Genomic DNA, 22,987 nt, shown 5'->3' on the forward strand with positions numbered 1-22,987 from the left:
ATCAGGTTGGTATATACAAAATCCCTCAAAATGCTAAACAAAAAACAAACAAACAAAAAAAAATCAGCTTTAGTAATCGAGGGGGAACACCCCACCCCCCCCCCCCATTGTCTTGTCTTATATGCCCATGGTGGCCTTTCTCAATTTTGAAACAGAAATACTGTTTCATACTCACTTCTCAACTACATTGTACATGGTACATGCATAATCTATCCCTTCACCATCCCTATCAAACAGGTCAAATTTCCCTAAGTGGAAATGATGAGGCGGGTTGCTTTTTGTGTGCTTGTTTGTGGATATGGATGTGTGTGTATGTGTGTGTGTGTGTATGTGTATGTGTGTGTGTGTGTGCGTGTGTGTGTGTGTGTGTGTGTGTTTGTGTGTGTGTGTGTGTGTGTGTGTGTGTGTGTGTGTGTGTGCAATTTGCTGATATTAACATGGTTCAGACACAAGAAATCAGCATCTGTCAACATTTTTGTTAAAATAAATTACAGTGTATGTACTTTTTATTTCAGCTCCAAGCTCTTGCTTTTCTGCCATGGCATGAAACTGCACTCAACATCACCGGTGATTGTGCTCTGAATGACTGAACATGAAGATTTACAACACCTGTGGATTGAGAGGATCAGCATAAACACAAACACAAACAATTTTATTAAAGGGATGTACAGTTTTGGTTCAGATGGGGCTTCAGGTTTCCAACGTTTTTTGATGATGAGTTTTTGAAATACATGTTTGTAATGATAAACCTGATATGAAACATGAAAGAGCATATATTTGTAGAAGGATCTCAAAGTTTATTTGATGAAAATTGGTATCAAAATGGCTAAGATACATATATCTCACACAAAGCAATCCTAACAAAAGGTGGGACCCACCTTTCATTAGGATTGCTTTGTTCCACTTTGTTTTTGGATATCTCAGCCATTTCAAACCCATTTTCATCAAATAAAGCTTGAATCATTTTACAATTATATGCTCTCTAACATTCCATAAAGTTGTTTCTAAGTATCTTGCAGAAAGTTAAAAGCTGAATCCTCACCTCAACCAATACCACACCATCCCTTTAAAAAGACACAATTCTTCATGAAATAAGTTAACAATACTGTCTGTCAATACATTTTTCAAAAGGGAATATTCCCCCCCCCCCCGCCCAATAAATGTATGCATTTGCATTAGTATTTTTTTCTCACACTGCTTTGCCACCCATATGAAGCTTTAGTTTTCCAAGACAGTTATGCTTTGTTCAGGGTCTGAGCTGCTCCAGTAACATTAACATCAAAGCATCTATTTCAATCACAAATTGTTCAAATCACTTTCCATTTAGAATTTTACTACATTTGTACTAATAATCTGGACTGAAATTGTACAGAATTAATTCTGACAAGTCAGTCATAATTTTAGCTGGCTACAATCATAGAACAAAGAACAAGATGTATCTAGATGTAAAAAAAAAAAGGAGAGGCATCCTTACAATTTGATATGAATGAGCATAATGGACAAAAAAAGAAGAACATATGCATCAATATTTCAAAAACTGGGCAACTATTTGACTTCAATTCAACCAGAACCAACAAAATTTAGACTAAGATAAAAGTTCATTGAGCTCATGGGGAAAAGATAGATTTTTTTTTTTGTGTGTGTGTGCAGCTTTTTATTTGCATTCTCACATTTATCATAAAAAATGGAGTGAGAATATTACAAAATCAGAATTTCTGTAATGAAGATGTCTAGCTAACAATCCTGAATGTATCAAATAAACAAAAACACAGTTTGTCATAAAATGAGGCAGTACATTATGTCACCTTATGATAATTTTCAAAATATTGCTTGGTAAGAAACAAGCAAGATTCCCCCGCCCCGACACCATAAAACTCTGTAGACATTAGACAACTCCACTAAAATCAGAGATAATTACGATCTGTGGAAGGAACATGTTTATAACACTTTTTTTCTTCTTCCAGTATAATTGCTGACATCTGTACGATCTAGACAACTGCACATCAAAATGTGATGTACAAGTTTTAATAACCTGCAAGCCCCATAAGAGGATACAAGCAGAATCAAGCATTTTCTTGGATGACGGGAAGCGTCCCTAACATGTGGATGATATAAAAAATTATGGTACAGTGCACTCCCGTTATAACGAAATGCTTGGGACCGGCAGTTTTCTTTCGTTATAACGAAATTTCATTGTAACCAAACAAATACAATATAGCGAAAACAAGGAAACCACGCATGTCAAATCATATTCTGTTTGTTGAATACTCATCATACACTGGAAAGCTATGTGGAATGGGATGATACCTTTTCAATTTTGTTTAAATATTTCATTTAAAAGAGAGCATTATGTTGTTTGTATTGTCATACATGTATAGAAAATGATGGTTTAGGATTCAGTTACAGTTCGCTATTCCAAAGGTTAGTTTCATACTAAAGTTCGTTACTTTGAAGGATCCTTCTTCCGAAGTTTCGCCATTCCCGGGATTCTGAAGGTTTGTTCATCTGAAGCTTCGCTCTTCCAAAGATTTGTTATTCCAAAAGTTCATAATTTAGTTAGAAATATATTGTTAGTTTTCCGAAGGTTCGTTGATTGGAAAATGAAATGAAATTCACCATTCCGAAGATTTGTAAATCAAAAATTGAGAAAGGTTCACTATTCCGAAGGTTCGTTGATATGAAAATGAAATGAGGTTCGTCATTCCGAAGGTTTGTACATCAAAAACTGAGAAAGGTTTTCTATTCCAAAGGTTCGTTGTTCCGAAGGTTTTTTAATCCAGAAATGAAATAAGGTTCGTTATTCCGAAGGTTTGTTAATCAAAAAATGAGAAAGGTTAATTAATTTCGAAGGTTCGGATATCTTAAGATGATTATAAGCTATTAGTGGACTCACCTTTTTCTCTCTTGGATTAATAAAACTTTTTTTTAAATGTTCTGATTAACGAACGTTTGGAATTTCTATCATTTTCAGACTAACAAACCGTCGTAATAAGACCCATATTTCATATTGTCGGATTAACAAACCTTAAATTGATAACGAACCTTTGGAATAACGCCAAAATGTTCGTAATAACAAACCCTATTTCGTTTCCAAACTAACGGACATTTTAGGTGTATCAGAATCTGTGTGTTTTGTAATAAAGAACCTTCAGAGCAATAAAACGAATAGTTATTTAATTTCAGATTATTGTATTACAATAACGCAAGTTACCCATCACAAACTGTGCGTGACACACGGAGCGAACACACAGTGATGTGAAGCGTTCGCCCATGCAGAGAAGCTATAAATGCTTGTTCCGCTACGTATTTTCGAAAGCGATCCGCATTTCGTTATAATGGAGCACGTTTCTTTTGTTTTTCTTTGTCAGTGGCGCTAGAAAAAGACTTCGTTATAACGAAAATTTCATTGTAACCATGTTCGTTATAAGTGAATTTTGTACCATAAGCTGTAATGGCGATAATTTTGGGACTAGAAGTTTTACTTCGTTATAACGAAATTTTGTTATAACCGTGTTCGTTGTAACGGGAGTGCACTGTACTGAAACAGTTTGATAAATCGAGCAGATACAAACGATGGACAATAGCTACTGAGGGATGAGTTCCTCAAAGTCTATGGGTAGACTAGCAAATAACGTTCATGTAAAATGTCTTCTTTGGTTTGAGAAAATGGGGTAGATGATTTAGTTCTTTTTTTTTCTGGAATTTGGTGATAAGAGGGAGCAGGAATGCAGTGGAGGCCATCATACAATGGGACGAGCTGGTAGCAGCATCAATAGTCTCAATGTGCAAAGCACACAAATGCAAATAATGACTGACAATTTGTTGCAGTGATACTTTTTTCTGAAACGACGGTAGAAAGAAATAAATAAAAAAGTCCTTTTCACAGGCACAAGGCAGGAACCAAGGATTGTTGAACTAAGGTACTACATGTTTGTATACCAGAAGCAGCTGGATGGTGAGTGTGACACTAGTATGCCTTTTTCCACAAAATGTGTCTTCCATAGCACAGCAGGTGAGTATCTTTGGTTGAGAGTTCATCTAGAGTGGGCAATCTCTCCTTACGATACCGTATAAGGTGTTATATTCACGAGGGTTTGATTTTTGCAAAACACAGAAAATGTCGCCTTACACTTGGGTATCAAACAGTGCATTGATAATAATGTCGGTGTCAAGTCGTGAAAACAACATCTTGTGAAAATGTCTGTGATTTCCTCATTTGCAAAAATATCTGTACGCGAAAATAACAGCTTATACAGTAGATCACCAGATGCCAGATCACGGTCGGTGAAAGTTCTCGGCAGGGAGTTTTCCCCAAAATGGCCACATCCTCGTCCGCCATCTCACCATACATCAAAACATTCCTCAGAGGAGAGCTTCAAGGGTAGACGGAGACCGGCAGGTCATCCCTCTCACTCCACCTCCCCTACAACATGCTTCTTCCTCTCCGCCTTGAAGGGGACGGTTCCTGGCTTGCTGTGCTTTCTCCTGTTGTGCTCCCTGCAGATAAAGCATAGAGAATGACAATTAACCCTCTCCACACCACCAACGCAACATGCCTTTCATATTGCACACAAACGGGTTCATGACATAAAGGAAGAGTTTAAAGTTCGTGGATAATTTTTGCCACCCTGATAATTAGATTCCTTTCATAAGTTGGCATATTTCAGTGGTAAGCAATTTACACCTTTCTTCAGAATAATAGAACTGAAAATTCCTTTATGATGGAGAAGAACTGCCCCTCCCCCCCCCCCAAAAAAAAATGCAATTTTACCATTTGTTTTGTAATCCCAAATTTTAGAATAATGTAGACGAAGGATTGCTCTTTCAGAAAATGTAAAAACTTAAGATTGATTAGGTTGACCTGTCTCACTTATCACAATATTATGCCCTCACGTAAAATCGACATGTGTGACTTTCTGTTGGTTTTGTGATGCACGGGTCACATAGTGAACATTTCCTCCATGAAGTAGATCATACAATGCCTAATCCACACTTACTTCCTCTTCTGAGATTCCTTCTGGATGCGAATGGTCTTGCTCTCCTTGTAGATGAGGCTGGGGACATGGCGGTGGCGACTGATCCTCTTCACCTGGGGATGGTGCTGGAACTTCTCCTTCAGTCGAGCGTTGTAGTCCACCGCCGCCTTCTCCCTGCGGCTCAGCTATAGGGAGGGATAAAAGTGGAAGAGAGGATATGATCAGGGGGGCATTTCATGAAGCATTTTGTCCGACAAAATTGTCGGACAAATTTGCTCTCAGCCAATCTCATGCAAGGATTTCAGTAGCTTGTAACAGTTTGTCAAAAAATATCCGACCAAAACGCTCCATGAAATGCCCCGCAAGGACCATCATCTTGTCACAACCATTCTGTGCAGCACATCCTACCACTCAAAACTGAATACACTAGAAATGAAGGCGGTGGACATGTGAACCTTTAACCCTTTTGGTCCTAAATACATGTGGCCACCAATCTTAGAGAAAACAACTTAAGTTATTTGGCGAGGAAGAACGTTCTCTGTTTTACACTTATATAGCAGAAAAATTGAATTTGTCTTTTTTTTTAAACCACAATCACGAGAAAATTTTGAGGTGACAACATCATCAGCTCACTCATTCGCTTATTTCATATCAACTGTTTGAGTTTGCACAAATTAGTGAAACTTCACAATTGCATTATTTAATTCTTATTCAATTTTGATTACATTTCATTGCTGTGCTTAGAAGATTTTACTCTTTGTTTTCAGACAAACTGTTAACTGGTCTGGAATTCTCCCTTGAGAGTCTGAACAGAACTTGTTTCAGATGTTCTACAAATATAAGCACAATCTGTCCACGTCGCTAATGTGATGACTTACTTGAATTGAAAAATCTCAGTAATGACCCCAAGTAAACACCAAGCCTTTTAAATGATAATTGTTTTAGTGACCCACCCAGGAGTTACCACGTCCATGACACTCTGGGAAACTTTTACTCTGCATTGCACATGTTGTCTAATTTCCAGATAGTGTGCAGACTCCAACCCCAAGCACCTTCTGATCTGAAGACTCTCCCGCCTGAAACCCCTAGCAAACAGGAGACTTTAAGTTGATGTGCACATCACGAGCTTGAAGTTCCTTGCGGTTCTAGCATGTCTAGGTTCTAGATGCTCTCACATGCTATCTAAGGCTTATTTTTCAACATACGATATGGCAATAAGTAAGAAATCCTTTCCAACGGGAGACACAGAGCCAGGGCGGGAGAAATTAAATCTCAAGCAGGAGAACAGGAGATTTTGCAAAAATGGGCTTTCGGCGGGAGATCTCCTGTCGAAAGTGGGAGAGTTGGAGTCTCTGAGTGTGTAGTATCAACATAATTCAGGTTCACAGTGCAGCCTGATCAAATATCAAAGTTACCTTTCCAAGTTTCTCTGAGGCGTTGGCCTTCCACAGTCTGATGTTCATCTCATCTGACCCACTCAAGATGTACTTGTTATCTAAGCTCCACCGCACACACGTCACATGCTGCATGCGTTTGGTGTGGTACACTTCTCTGATGTCGGGCGGAATTGGGATATGAATGTTGGCGTGAAATTGGAGTAAAAGAGAGGAAATTTGAGAAAATGGAAACAGATGAGGGAGGAGGAGTAATGGAAGGTATGCACACCAAAGAGAGTGGCATGAAAAACCCCCTCCCTCCAAATGAAAATAATGACTGTAACACAGAACTCCCTATTACAGGGATGGTAAAGTTTCGGTTGAGATGAGGCTTCAGGTTTCCAACTTCTTTTGATGATGATCTTGAGGTAATGAGAAACCTGTCATAAGATAGTAACAGCAAGTATACTCTCAGGAAGTTCTGCACAGTACAGGAAGAAGAAGATATGAAAGAGAATATAATTCTACGAGATGTTCAAAGTTTATTTGATAAAAATTGGTTTTGAAATGACTGAGATATAGAGAAACAAAAGTACATGTGTACATGTATTCTCATAAAAGGTAGGATCCACCTCTTATTAGGATTTCTTTTACTTTGTTGCAGATATCTCAGTCATTTCAAAACTGATTTTCATCAAATGAATTTTATGCTCTATGATATGTTTCTAATTATCTCACAAAAAGTTAAGATCTCAATCCCCCGATCTAAACCAAAACTATACCACCCCTATTACGCAGGAACTGTACTGTTTACAGCCATAATAAACCATCGACAATTAAGTTGTTGTTTTTTTTTCCTTCCCATTGCTCCCTTCACCAAAGCATCACAGATTATCTCACCTGCTGTGTCCTTTATCTGTTTGGAATATTCTGATGGTCTTGTCGAAACTGCCTGACACAAACTCTCGCCCCGTTGGGGAGTAGTCAACATCGAGCACCGCCGAGACATGGTCCATGTGAACATTGACGGCTCTGTCCAACCTCCGCATATCAAAGGTATACAGGCTGCAGGTGGAGAGACAAAATTCACCATGTTTGGCATTATCAGCATCTTCGAAATTCAACTCTTTCGAATTGATAGGCGCTGTTCGACTAACAGAATTAAGGCATTCCGAGAAGTACAAAATGCATCTTCAAAGCTCTTTGAGCATTTCTTGTTTGCTATGGAAATTACAAAAAAGTGGATTATCGTCTTCAAGTTTACACAGGAGATGTTTCTCTACATCTTGGAGATGTCTAAAGACTACATACATGCTCCCACTATGTCTCGAGCAGAATCACTGGTATATAGAACTGTACATGTAAAATGAGAGACGTTTCATATGAACAGCCATGTAATCGCTCTAATAGTGATTTATCCACTATAATTTTTGCATGTTTCCCATAAAACAAAATAACACGAGAACTACAAAATATATGTGCCTTTCTCCCCTGCAGTCCAACTTTTTTCATTGATCTGTGTTTGTCGTTTCATAAATTCACCTTGAAATAATTTTCTGCATGGTACATATTCCTTTCCCGAATGACAAACACTTACTTCACAATACCTTAATCTAAGAAGGGACTAAAATTCTACAATGGGAATGACCCACCAACCATCAAAGAATTATTGTTATGACGAAACATCAGAAAAATTACATGTGTAAAGTCACTGCTTAAACATTGCATAAAATAATTATGATTTTTACAGTAACAGAGAAATCAAAGAGAGGAAGGATAGACAAGGAACAGAGAAAGAGCAGAAAACGGACATTGTGAGAGAAACAGAGAAGTGCATAATGCACAAGCTTGCAAAAACAGACAAGCTGGATTTGATAAGCTTTGATATTCCAGGAATTCACAAAGTCCTGTATTTGCTTCGATGAAGTTCTCCATCATTCTGCCATATGAATGCAATGTGCAAATCCCTTATTAACTCTGATGTCATTAATCTTCAAACAAAAATTGACCATGGATTGGCCGAGGAAAAAAAGGGGGTTCTCCCCGAGATTCTTCTCGTTGAAATATGTGAGAGTGTGAGTTTGTGTGTGTGTGTGTGTGTGTGTGCGTGTGTGTGTGTGAGTGTGTGTGGGGGGTGGCTTTCACCACTATTATAACATTTACATCAGGTTTACAATCACTATTTCTTTCTATCCTTCCTAAAAAATTCTTTTTAAATGCATTACGAAACAATCCTCGATAGGTTAAGTTTGAAAATGTAATTTTTAGCCAAAATGTTTAGTGACCTTTGACCTCAGTCCAACAAGTTTATGGAGTTTTCCCAGAATTTAAATTACTGTAGGTACACAATCACGTCGAAAGTACCACAAAAACCAAAGAGCAGATTTTTTTTTAATCCATTACAAGTTGCGATAGCCATATCCCAATTGTTCATCAGTCAGATTGAAGGTTTGTTTGGAAACACAAGTGTCCTCTACCTAGATGTTCTTTGAGCGAAAAAAAGGAAATAAGTTTGTTAATCCGAACATTAATTGTGGCGTTATTCCGAAGGTTCATAATTACTAAGGTTTGTTAATCTAAAAAAAAAAGGAGTTTGTTATTTTGAAGTTTATGAAAGTTTATGATGTTATGCCCTAATAATTTCTTATTCATTTCAATACACAAATGACAAAAATCTCAGATTTCAGCTGTATATTTGCACGAAACTGTCCTTGGAACCATTTGGTATAAGAATATACTTTTACTTGTACTAGCTAAAAATAACATTTTTTAAAATAGTTTTTCTGAATTTCAGATATAACATACAGTACATGAAAATTGTGAGGGCATGACATCATCTCCTCGCTCATTTGAATATTCATAAAGACTGGTCAAGAAATGTTTTGTGAAGAAATATGAAATTCCAAAATGTCATATCTTCCTCTTTTCTTATCTGATTTTCGTCATTTTATGGAATGCTCTTTAGCGATTTTTTTTTCTCTTTCTTTTAGAAGTTATTTATTTTTAGGGTGGATTTCCTCTTTAAGAGGGCAGAGGCCTTCCTACACAATGAAAGAGCCTAACACCCAGAGGAGAGAGAAAGAAAGGCAGAAAGCAAACAGTGAGAGGCATCTTGTCAAAAGAGGGCGCACTTGTAGTCTTCATTGGCAGCAGTGAACATGAAGGCCTCCATGGGGTTCCACGCCACGGTGTTTGTCCGCATCTCCAGCACCACTTTCCTGACTGGCGCGGCTCCTCGTGTGTCGTACAGAATGATGTTCCTGTCCTGGGTGCAGCTGGCCAGCATGTAGGTCTGTGAGGGAGATTGGAACAACAGTTTTGATGAATTACAATGGTAATGATGTTTTAAAACAACTGTAACAGTGGAATCAGCAGTGACAAAATGAGATATCAATCCATAATAATGATAATGATATTGTAAAAAAATACACTGTACTATTACCATTACTACCCTTCTACAACTATGAAGTACAAATACCAGTACTGATAAGATTAGTTATTATTACTATTACCATCATTATTGTCATTACTTGTAGAAGCATTAGAAGTAGAAGTAATAATAGTACAGAGGATGTAAAAGTAGCAGTACGTAGTGCTTGTACTAAAGCAAATAATCATTCAACATGTAGTCGTAGTAAAAGTAAAGCTACTACATTCTACTGTCAAGTATTATTATTCTGACTTGGACACAGCCTGAATCTAGTACTGTAAAAGTGGAAATTTTTGCGCTGTTGAAATTTTTGCGCATTTCGCGCAACCCGATACTAGCGCAAAAATAAAAGCATGCAAATATTTTTGCTTGTCACATGTTCCTGTAGTTGACGTCAGGATTCTGCGGAATTAAAAACACGCAAAACTCTTCTTAACCTGGCCGAGCGCGAAAAATTTGTCACGCGAAAATATCCACTTTTACAGTATTCTGTTAACAATCAATTCAGGGATTCCTAAACTCAGCCTTCTTATTCAGCAACCCTCTGGACTCACCTCCACAGGGTTGAACTTGACATGATGGATACTGTCCGAGCCCCATGTGTAGGAGTTGATGGGGTCAGCATGACTCTCGTCCCATATGTCCACCTGTGTCCCGCTGGTGGCGTACTTGCTCTCCTTCCAGTGGTGGTCAATGGAGATGTACATGTTCTGCAGTGGCATAAGATTTCATGGGAATTGTGGAGTTGGTTTGTGAATATCTTTCAAAATGAAGATCGCCAAGACTACAAAAATGCACAAATACAGAGACAAATCTGAGAAATGCTATATACTTCCTTGTGAGATTTTATCAAAGAGATTATACCTATAGAGTAAGTAGTCGCCATACGCGTGCGTACAAATAGTGCGTCCAAAATTGAAGAGGGAGCGCACACTCAGCTCCTGGCACTGGATCTAAGTCTACGTTCAAGTCATCTTCTCATATCATACCTGGAATGATATGTTATTCTTCATTACACATTTTCATTTTCAGAATCACAATGTGGTTAATTGTTTAAATATTAGTTTCTACGATGATATCATATCATTTGAACCATTTGGTAGAGTCCAGACCTTTTTGTTGTTCGCAAAATAAACAGTGGGAACTTGGGTGTAGACTAGACAGTACTTGAGCATTATGACGTTTTTTTCGCGTAAATTCCCACTCACGCCATAAAATCAAACAATATCAGCACCATTATGACGCTTAAACATGGCCATTGTGACGTCACAATAAAATAACGCAAGGTCACTGCGCCGAATATTCAAGTCGAGCGCAATAAACAGTGCGCTGCCATCTATTGTACAGGAGCCGTGCAATGGCGGCTCCCACAACGCGAAATGGCAGCTCCCTCGCGCGGCTGCCTCCCCACTGGACTACGCCCTCTTGTGGTATAATCTCTTTGGATTTTATAGACAATTATCAGAAATTTCATAACAAAGATCTTCAATAAATGGCTCATGACAAGATTCATTACAACAGAGAAACACACAGAGTTAGCTTGAGAAGAAACAAAACCAACTGGGGAAATCATTTGCAGTCACGGATGTGTATGACACTGTCCTCATGAACACATCCTATTCTGACTTGTTGCATTCTAACCCACACTTGAGAGAATCCATGAAGTAGCATTAGGACATTTATGCAACAATGCTGATTTTCAACATAGCAGAGAATGTTTCACTGTAGGCGCAGTCACATGTTACAAAACTATGCACAGTTTTACATAAGGTATGCCGCTTCCTGAACAATAGTTTGGGCAGTGTGACTGCAAACTTCTCAAGAAGTTACCGGCAAAACTTTCCACTAAGCTTCCTGCATGCACTTGGGAAGTTTCCCACTTCTCGTGAAACTACACATAGTTTTGTGCAGTGCGACTGTATGCTGCTGAAAAATGGCATAGTAATAGATCCATTCGTTTTGTTAATGCACATTTTCCTTTTTGTGTACGCTGCAGTGTGTTTGCATTAAAGGGATTGTACAGTTATGGTTGAGACCTAATTTCAGGTTTCTAACATTTGTTGGTGAGATAATGAGAAACCTCTTATAAAATGTGAAAGAGCATGTAATTCTATGAGGAATTCAACGTTTATTTGATGAAAATTGGTTTTGAAATGGCTGAGATATCAAAAAAGAGCGATTCTAATAAAGTGTGGGACCCACACTTTATTACGATCGCTTTGTTTTACTTTGTTTTTTGATATTTCAGTCATTCCAAACCCGATCTTCATCAAATAAACTTTGAATTCCTCTTAAAATGGTATGTTCTGTACTATAACATAAGTGTTTTCTTGGTATCTCGCAAAAAGTTAAAAACCCAATTCTCATCTCCACCAAAACTGTACTATCCCTTTAATTTTTTTTTTCCTGTAGGAGACTGAAACGTAAGGTACTTTCATACCACTGAAACTGCACATAGTTTTGTCTGTAGCATGATGGCGTGCACAAAATTTTTGGAAATTATCAGGAAGCAAACTATGTGCATTGCAACTGATTGACCATTTGCCCTACATCAACGTAAATACGCACTAAACTGATGAGATGAGTGTTTTAGTAGTAGCCATGGTAAAAGAAATCATGGCGTACATACTAGAGCAAGATTCGAACCTACTACCTCCTGATCTCTGGTTAGGCGTCATCTCCACTAGACCACTGAGCTTCCGCCCAACAGCAACTGTTGGTTCTCATCCTTATAGCATGAAGCCGATACTGGGTAATTACTTAAATTCATGAAATTTGAACAAACTATGTGTAGTTTTGCATGGTGTGATTACAGCTTGTGCTCTCTTGCTCTGTTCCGAGGTTTCCTTTGATTTACCTTTCCAATGACTGTGTCAAGTGGTTCCTGGCCCGCATCACCCATCCTTGGCTGTGTCCTCCACTTTTTTATTGATTTGTCATCTCCAACCTACGCCCCATGAGCAAACAAAAGGACATCACAAATTATTACAATCCAAACACGTTTCAAATACAATGAACCGTTAATTCAACTATCAGTCAACCTCACCAACGTTGAATCCATTTGGACTGAAAAAATAGCTTCAACTTAGAGAAAATTCAACTTCTGAAAGATTACATAAAATCAAAAGAATATAAAGAGAAGAGGACTTGAAAAGACCTTTCACTTAGGAAATTATTCAACTTATGTGAGGTCTACCTACAATTGTAAGCAAGGTCAACTGTAGTTTAGAACATGTGAGAGGGTTTTGAGTGATAGAAATGTCTGTTTCATCAGCAGGATGTCACAAGTTACAATAACAGTAAAAATCTAATGATGTGCATGTGATTTCTCACTCCTAATATTGTTTAAATGCACGAACTAGTAAAACTAGAATTACATTATTTTTGTGGCTACAAAGTCTTTTGAATTTTGAAATGCAGTCTATTCAAAATTGCTTTTCTTCTTTTTGTCACACACACGCACACACACACACACACACACAGATGCAATAATGCTTTCACTAAGATTCATAACCATTAAGTTCATATTGTCAGTTGTTTTGTATATCACACTTTGAACTTCATATCATTCAAACTCACTGAGCTTGACACTTTTGAAGCCCTCTCAATGAGCTTTTGCACAATATTGAAATAGTGTTGTGTAGGATACTGTGTCTAGCAAAATTGTTGCAGTGGCTGACCTATGACGTAGTAACATCATCAGCCAAGTGGAAATAAATTACCATTTGAATAGTCAGATTAACAAAACTAGCATAGTCACATAAATAGGGATACAGATGTTTGTTTAAAAGGTTAATTAATGGGAATGTTCTAATGGTATGATTTTTGTCCATTTTCATACAATAGTTGATAGCTTGAATTAAAAAAAAATGGTTCAAAACTGCATGCTGATATGGCCATACAACTGTAGGTCACATGCCCTGTGTTCTAGTAATACATTATTATTGTACTACTGCTGCATTGTTTCTAAGACTAATGGGGTGTAAATTTGATGTTCATTGAAGGAAAAAATACAAGAAGACCACTCTATTTAGGACAGAACATAACTTGTGTGTCACAGAAAGGAGATGTTTAGCTGCCAATCTACGGAATCCACAAAAATAGTGTGAAATTCCACTATTACAATATTTCCAAACAAAGTTCTTACAAAACAAAATTCCGTTGCCAAAACCTCATGATGCCATTGAACTACGGTACCTCAAATAGACAACTCACAGAAAGAAAGATTTGCCCTGTTCTGTCCAGGCAGAGTCCACGGACGAAACCCCGGTGGGCATTGACAGTTCTCTCACAGGTCCTGGTTGAAAGATTCCAAATCTTCACCTGAAAGGTCAAATGAATATATCAAAATAAGTAAATGAATGTATTTTTATTTGCAGTATGAGACCCTTTAAATACATGTACCGCCTAAACATTATTGTTTTTAACTTGACTTTGATGCCAACAAGTACTACATAACTTTATTCTTTACAACTTTTCATGTCACTAAATATGATTAACAAAAGACATTGCAGGGAAACCTGCAAGTTATTGTTGTACGTTTGTACATGTACGCTCAATCAAGTGGAAGGTGTATTCTAATGCATTTTGTGAGTCATATTACTACTTGAGCAATGTGAATAATAGACAAATGATGTCACTGGCAGAATCTCAGATTAGAAGGATTTTTTTGTGGGCATATCAAAGTAATCCACAGAAAAATGTGAGAATTATTGTTATAAATTATATGGTACATATTCAGATATTCTTATTGCCACTAAAAAAAGAGGTGAGTAGGGTATCGTGAATCCATACAAGTCAATGTGCATTTGTACTGCATAGCCCCTTCACATAAGGTTAAACCTAACATACTGAACATGATGTACAGTTCTTACCACACCATCACAACTTCCTGACAAGACCGTAGACAGACTGGTCGGGTGTTTGACCATGCAGTGGACCGAGTCCCTGTGCCCTTCCAGTGACCCTAGGAATGGCTTGGCAAAGACTCGTTCCAGCTTGGTGGCATTCAGCGCTCTCACATACTCCCTTGGTGCCTCAAAGGGGTGAAGGGCAGGGTCATAGTTCCTTGGAACTGAATTTTCAAACAAAAGAGAAAAAAATCAGAGATAAAACATACATGTCTATAACACTCAAACAATTTCAAACAGTCAGATTACACGTCATTTGAAATTCTTTTCTCCATCACAACAGAAACAATGAATAGCTTAACTGTTATCTCGGCTCCATCAGCCGAGAAGAAGGAAGCAAAAAAAAAGAAGTTTTGGATTGACATATTTTGATTATGAGATGTTAATCATTTTCTAAAAATCCCAAGATCGGTATGACCATACGATTTTTTACTGTACACGGATATACACGTACATGTATTGTGTTAAGCCTAATTTCATACTTAGATTTAAGCATTAAATGAGTCACATATTTCCAGTATTTGCATATCACTTCATTCAAGCGTATGGCAAAATATGCCTGGTTGATACCATTTGCTGACTATTGCTAGTCACCTGCAGGGTGAACCCACAAGGGGTCAGCATCATTTGCCCATTTTCTTGTGTGGGTGGGTAGGGGCTGGGGGACCACTTCACTGGGCGGATAAGCACCCAGCTCTTCACTCTATCTTAATAGTATGTATGAAATGGGATCTTTTACGTGCATGAGTTGTGGCTATTCAAACTCTAACTGTGACCAGCAGCCCCAGCGCATAGCGTTGGGGCTGTGCATTGTAGGATTTTGGATCTGGAAAGGCGTAGTATCGCGGTTAAATTTAACCTTATATACTAAAAAATGCGTCAATTTGAATTCTTACCGATGTGGATTCCAATCATTGACAAGAGGATATGCGGAACGTAATAGTCCGTTAATAGTCCATTTCTGTCTAAATCAATGACTTACAATGATTTGGTCAGTAGGGATCTCCGAGATCGACAACTGCTCACTTAGACGGGATTTGAAACCTCTGCGCTTGCGTGAGTCGGTAGCACTGTAGCCTTTTTGACCAGGCACTATTGCTGTGCAACATCGTGTGGCACCCGATCACTCGCTGCTGGTGTTCACTCGAACCCTTCCGCTCGCCACCACACAGCACACAGCAAAAGGGCCTGGTTCAAAGGCTAAAATCATCGCGACTCTCATGCGTTATTCATATCGCCAATGCATAAAGTGCCACGCAAAGCTAGTATCGAAAGCCAAAGAATGAATGGGAGGTACATGTATATGGACATGATCTCGTAGAAAAACGTCTTTTCAAGACTAACACTGTTACATGGCCAATGGGATAAACACTGATAAATGTGGAAATTAACAAGTGAACGTATCGTATGAATAAGGTAAGAAATGTACTTACATTATAAAAGTAAGCATTTTGCTGGTAAATTACGAAACTTATAGTTGCGTGAAAATTTGTGTTGCTTTTCCAACTTACAGACTTGTAACAGAGATAGCACTCTTTTTTGACTCACAGTCTCAGGGCGCTCCCACACAGTAGGTATGTAACTGTGTACAAGGAGCGCCCCGGAGTTATTCAAACTCATACATGGGACCACCATTTTAAAATGTCCTATCCGATGGACAGAGTGTTTGTCTCTCTACTAGAGGGGGCGGAATGCTTACAGTTACACACAACATTTAACGTTAGATAGGATCTAACTTAGTTAGGAGTTTCTAATGCCTCTAAAAGGTAGGAATTGGAGGAAAAAACTTACACACGTGAAAGTCAGCGAGTGGGACTACACAAATTCGTGCTGCTTATATACAAATCAGTTTAAGGGTAAAAATTGTTAAAATCTTACCTTTGTGAATATCGAATTTAGTTTCCCGAACGTAGTCATCAGGATTCCGACTTAGGACTTTCACTTTTACCATGATGAGTGTATTCCACAACCACAGGATCTGGAGTTTCTTGATAATAATATCCCCTTCACGTGGTCACAGTCCCTCAACGCCGCGCCGCTCCATTGCATAACGCACATCTCCCCCAGCTCTCGCGCAACACGTCGCACACACTCAATGCTAGCTAGCTACCAAAGATCCTACAGAAGCTTGGCTGCTACGCTCTTTGACAGGTGTTAATGATAGATCATTGCTGCTACACAGTTTTCAATACAGTGAGTGAATGCTTCCGAGAGAGAGGGAGAGGCAAGAGAGAGAGAGAGAGAAAAAAAACGGCCCTCAGCGCAACTTCTGGTGCCACTTCTCATCAAACTGAAGCAAAAAATAATAAAAAAGGACTTCAGCTCAACTTCTGAGGGGCATTTCAAGAAGTATATTATTGTCAAATTTGCTCCCAGCCAATCACATGCAAGGATTTCTCTAGCTTTAATTTGTCTGAAAAAAAACCCTGTTATTTTTAAGCTAGAGAAATCCTTCCATCTGATTGATTAAAAAATAAAACAAAACAAAACACCCCCAACAATAGAAAGAGAAGGAAAAAAGGGTCTTCAGCAGCCAAAACAAAGGGTTTAACCTCGCTCACACTTCAAGGTTTCATTTTATTTCTTTTCTTTTTTGTTTTGTTTTTAGTGCCACTTCTGGGGTAAAAAAAAACCCACCCAAAACGTGTGTGAGTTCAGGTTGGGGGGGTTGCCCAAAATGATGGCACCCTACCCTTGCACAAAAGTGGGGGCCAGAGCACCCCCCTCCCCGTTCCCATGGCGCCGGCCCTGCAAACAACAACAAACAAAAACCAAACAAACAAAGAAAAAAAACACGAAACAGAACCCCCTCCCCCCAAAAAACCCAAACAAACAAACAAACAAACCCAAATCAAAGCAAAACAAAAACATGTAAGATGCATCGCAGCAAACAAAAACAAAAACAAAAACAAAAAAAAGGTTCTACATTGTATGCGAAAGATTCAGTCACAGCGTCTCTTGTTCCCTGATAGTACACAAACTTTTTTTCTTTCATTTCAGTTCTGAAAATTTTTAAGGGGGATTTGTATGCTGAAACTCCGCTCAGAGAGGTTATTATCAAGCAAAGACTATACACTACGACTGAAAAAAAAAATCGCGAGATTTTTTAATCTATTACTCAGGGATGGTTTAGTTATGGTTGTGACGCGGGATTAAGACTTCAACATTTTAAGAGATAATTAAAAACCACGTATGGAATATTAAAGACCATAATATACAATTCCAAGAGGTATTCAAGGTTTTGAAATGGTTGAGATATCCAAAAACAAAGTAAAACAAAGTGGTCCAAATTAAAGGAGGGTCCTATACCTTTAATCAGAACCTCTTTGTTTCTGTATATCTCAGTATAAAACCAATTTTCATCAAATTAACTTTCAATACCTCTTATAATTGTATGTTCTTTTATATTTCATTAGAGGTTTCTCATTAATTCACAAAAAAAAAGTTGAAAACCTGAAGCCCAATCTCAACCAAAATTATACCATCGCTTTAATTTTGCAGTCCCTAGATTCAAAGGAATGGCATATAGTATTGACTGATCGAGGTGAGATTCCAGCTTTAAACTTTTTGCGAGATATTTAGGAACCACTTTATGAGATTAATATTAGAGAGCATACAATTTAAGAGGAATTCAAAGTTTATTTGATGAAAATAAAATTTGAAATGGCTGAGATATCGAAAAACAAAGTAAAACAAAGTTATTCTAATAAAAGTTGAGTCCCACCTTTTATTAAGATCATTTTTTTGGATATCTCAGCCATTTCAAAACTTGGCCAATTTTCGAATTATTGATGTAGATTCTGAATATATACACATCATTGTAATTGAAATTGTATGTTGTTGTTAAATCTTTCCAGACCTTTTCTTTAACGCATAGGGACATATGCATTGTATGTATTGTGTCATAAAGCACTGTTATTATACACGTACATTGCAATACCTCATTGCATTGTACCATATTATCTAAGACATTATTTATGATTTGCAGATGAAACAAAAACCCAGCTTTAGTGCTTCAAAATAGTTCTAAAATGTGACTTAGGGATAGAAACGTGTTAATCAGTATAATCAATGTTAGGTATTGTTGATATACAAAATGTGAACAGTAGTTATGAAAAAATATAAATTATTTCTAGAATAAACCGTCTACATTAATTATATGGTTTATTGAGAAAAAACAATGATATCTCATTACATTTGTGGCTTTATTGCCAAATTTTTATGTGGTAGGATGTTTTGTGATACAACTGAGCTATACACATAATTTATATGCATCAAATGTGCGATCTCGAACATTTTTAAATCACTGCTCGAAATGGTAAACAGTACCTTTAGTGTGCAAATCATTTTGATTTCGGGTTGTTGTTGTTGTTTTTTTCTCTCTCTCAACATAATGTCTACGTATCATCGGTACATGTGCTGCTGATTATCTCAGGATTCCTGGTCCCCCCTACGCACCTGTCAGCCTCCTTAGTCGACAAAATGACACTTTACGTGATCAGTTTGATACCTGGGGGATGTTTCACAAAGAACTTGAAATTTGAGATTGACTAAAAATTATGGTATGCTGTGTGTGTCTTCAATGTTGCTCAACTTTCTAACGAAAATGAAGATTTTGGAGACATTTTTCATGTAGCCATTGATAATACAAGATAAAATAAATAACAATGGAATTATTCTGTAAACATTGATGATAATTTGAAGTGGGTGGTGATTATATGCTAATGAAATTGAACTGTGAAACCAGTGGCATACCATAATTTTTAGTCAATCTTAAATAAATAAGTTCGACTTCGTGAAATACCCCGTGGTCCTCGCGCCGCTCCTAGTAATATAATTTGATGCCGGTCTCATCGGGGACGCTGTCCAGACAACAGCTGTGGCAAATCGAACAGGTACGTGAAAGCGGCTTCCTGGATAGACGCGCTCCTCGATCGCACAAGACGGCTTTTATTACGCCAATCATGAATCCACCACTTGGAAGCCTTCACAGACGAGCCTGAGCAGGAGCAGGCAATTTTGAACCAGTACGGATATTAGTTCAGCCAGAGCCCGCCTCCAGAGGTGTCCTAGCTGATTGGAGGTTCCCTCTCCAGGTAGTGTCATGGTACGCACGTGTCAGGTAGACTACATGCCCTTTCTTTCGTTTACGGCCGGAGATCCATATCCCGCTTTGAGGCCATTTTCGCAATCATTCTGCTGCTCTCCCACGTGAGTTATAAGACTGTTTCCAGCTCTGGTATTATAAGAGATGTACGTGTGTCTCCCGCGGTACGATCTCCGGCGCCCAACTTTGTCAGCATAATAAAAAAGAGTTAAAATAAAGCCCCACACGATATCTACCAGTCAAAGAAAATTAGGTTCAACTTATTGCACCTTTACCAAATGTCACATTGGGGGCACCTTTAAGGGTGCAATTTTGCGCCTTTCAAGACCAGAAAGTTGTAAAGTTGCACCTTTATAAGGTGCTCCCATTGTGAGATTAGTCTGAAAGGTGCAAACTTGCACCCGTAAAGGTGCTCCCAGTGTGACATGCGTAATGTGCAAAGTTGTGCCTCTTTTTCTTAAAAAGTAGGATCTTTTGCCCTATAGAACGGTATTGTGGCAATACCCCTCCAGCATATGCAAGGGACGAAGCACTTAGCGAATAGCGTCCTTGATGAGTGCTCATGACCAGCGCACATCTAACTGGCCCTGGTAAAGACGATATTTTTGTTAATAACTGACAAATATTACACATATACATACAATGCAGTAGTGAAGGTTGAAACAGAAATGACAATCTATACGTGATGATATCAAGACGCGGATGAGAACGATGCAACACGATGATAATGATGACGTATTTAATGGCATTGACTCTGCTAAGATACCGGCAATGTTGCTGCGACTGGCAACTTTTTTTTTTCATTACGATTATTACTACAACGACTGCCGCTAATACTCCTGCAGATTAAATGGAGATTGCGTCTGTGGACTTCAATATAGAAGAGTATACAAGTTTAAACACTGACGGCAAAATAATGAAAACAGTAATGATGATGGTGATAATATACATGTATTAACAATAACAATCATAATGATATCAGCAACACTCTATAAAAATGAAATGGTAAATCATCATTTGTTACTCCTCCGACCTTTTGTTAAATGCTACACTCTAAAAAAAAATCCGGGTCAGAACTGACCCGGAACTGAGTCCGTTGGGGTCACATACCGTTCCGGGTCAGAAATGACAAGGAATGGGGTCAGATATGACCCCATCCATAGTCATGAATTGGGTCAGGGTGACCTCATTCCGGGTCTTCATGACCAAATTCCAAGTCTTTTTTGACCCGGAACGGTGTGTGACCCCAACGGACCCAGTTCAGGGTCAGTTCTGACCCGGATTTTTTTAGAGTGTAGATTTACTGCTCAAAAGTTGAACTACCATTTCGCAAGCTGTAAATGCAAAATTTATTATTGAGTGTTGGATTTAACATTTACAAAAAGGTTGGAGGAGTAATGATATTTGAAATGTTGATTTACCATTTCATTCCTTAGAGTGAATGATAATAATCATGTCGACAGATTAAGCAATCAGCATTTGAAGAGATTTTGGAAATATCAACAGCGTTGAATTCATTACATTGATGGCGACAATAATTAATGTTTATGTCTTTTTTCTTATAATGCATTTAGATTAATAATAGTAATAATAATGGTAATAATAATAATAATAATAATTATGATTATTATTAGTAGTAGTAGTTGTAGCACTAGCATTGCTATTATTATTATCATTATTATTATCACCCAATAGAAAAGGGCAAGGGGGGGGGGCAGAGCGAGAGAAGAGAGAAAATCCTTGTCTCTGATTGTTCATTGAGCACAAACAAAGTGTTTAATAGTTTCAGACTGCTCAGAAAATATTGCGTGCATGTTGCGCTTCCGCTTTGCCCTACTCCCAGTTCCCCCTCAGGATGAACTGTTAAACACGGCAAAATCGAGTGTGGAAGGCGCGTCATCGTCACAGTGAAGTGAGTAATAAGCGTTGACGCCAATGCAAGACGTTTTGTTTTCTCTAAACTTCAGTCTCCCTCTCTCCCTCTCCCCCTCCTTTCTTTCCTTTCTTTGTCTTCCTCTCTTTTCTCTCACTGTTTTACTCTCTTCCTCTCACCCTTCTCTCTCTCTCTCTCTCTCTCATTCTCTTCCCCTGCAAATCCACATCTCTTTTTTCCTCTTTCTTACTAAAATAATTATTTCGTGCAAACCAAAGCGCAAATAGAAACACTGACTTATGTGTCAAAGGTACTAAAGAGCGTTCGAATCACCTCCAAACCAGTTTGCGATTGCTATCTGATAATTTCCCATAATTATAAATCTCCGTTCGGTTGTTCTTGGCATAACTTTAAACCCTCCTCCTCCTTTTTCTCCTCTTCTGTTCCATTCTACTCTTCTTTGATCTTGTCTATCTATCTTTCTCTATCTGGCACTTTCATGCACACTCGATAATTTCATAGTCAATGTTTTCAGTCAATCAATCTACGTCTTCCTGTATTCTCATTCCCTATTTTATGTCTATGATGCTCTCTGAGAATTCTTTCATATATCCAGCTGCATCATTAGTCAACCCCCTCCCCTCTTTCTTATGCTATCAAATCTTTATAATCTGTTCATCTCAACTCTTCAGTAATGTAATCTTCCGTTCCCCTTTATTTCATGTTCCTTTGTTTTTACTTTGTTTCATTTTTGCCTGTTCGTCCTCTCTGCTGCAAAAACAGTCATTTTAAACTATCGAGTTACCTGAGGCTTTAGTCATATCGTAGCTGCGCTACTTGATTTTTTTTTCCCGCGAGGAGCTGTCAAATCTGACATCACTCACTCGGATAGGACTACACACAGACGGGACATCCTATGGGGGAACCGCAGGAAATAGCGCATAGGACAAATAACGACAACAAATTATTATTACCCACAATACTTCGCATATTATGACTTGCGATTGCCGCGGGATAGCCAAGGGTGCACACCAAAGACGAGGTGCCTATTCATTCTTTCTTCTTCTTCTTTTTTTTTTTTTTTGGTATCTGCATGCAGTCTTTGTGTAAGATTCTTTTTCGCCTCAACATAATTCGTCTCCTCGTATGCCGTGGGTTCCCTGAATCTGTCATTTACCCCACAAAAAGTGTTCAGTGTTGAGGCGGGATACATTTAACAATATGACGTGGTTTCCATGGAGATGTGCTGATCGACTTTTACTGGTGTTTTGTTTCGTTGCCTTGACAACCGCGTGGATTAATCCACCGAGGGGAG

The 22,987-nt window shown here is 38.3% G+C and overlaps 1 protein-coding gene across 1 annotated transcript; it reads right to left on the reverse strand.

Annotated features, from left to right (window-relative positions):
• Window positions 1–4,409: 4,409 nt before the first annotated feature.
• LOC139739283 (DDB1- and CUL4-associated factor 13-like) lies at window positions 4,410–16,673 on the reverse strand. The gene is made up of 10 exons (XM_071649893.1): window positions 16,571–16,673; window positions 14,657–14,856; window positions 13,998–14,105; window positions 12,640–12,729; window positions 10,337–10,492; window positions 9,484–9,644; window positions 7,253–7,417; window positions 6,392–6,527; window positions 4,998–5,161; window positions 4,410–4,497 (listed from the first exon to the last, which is right to left on the reverse strand). Exons 1-10 carry the CDS (start codon window positions 16,641–16,643, stop codon window positions 4,410–4,412), a joined length of 1,341 nt encoding a protein of 446 aa, XP_071505994.1. The 5' UTR covers window positions 16,644–16,673.
• Between the last annotated feature and the right edge of the window lie 6,314 nt (window positions 16,674–22,987).

This window comes from Diadema antillarum, unplaced genomic scaffold, assembly GCF_040938485.1.
Source record: "Diadema antillarum isolate AM-2024a unplaced genomic scaffold, OU_Dant_1.0 seq00000792_RagTag, whole genome shotgun sequence".
NCBI lineage: Eukaryota > Metazoa > Echinodermata > Echinoidea > Diadematoida > Diadematidae > Diadema > Diadema antillarum.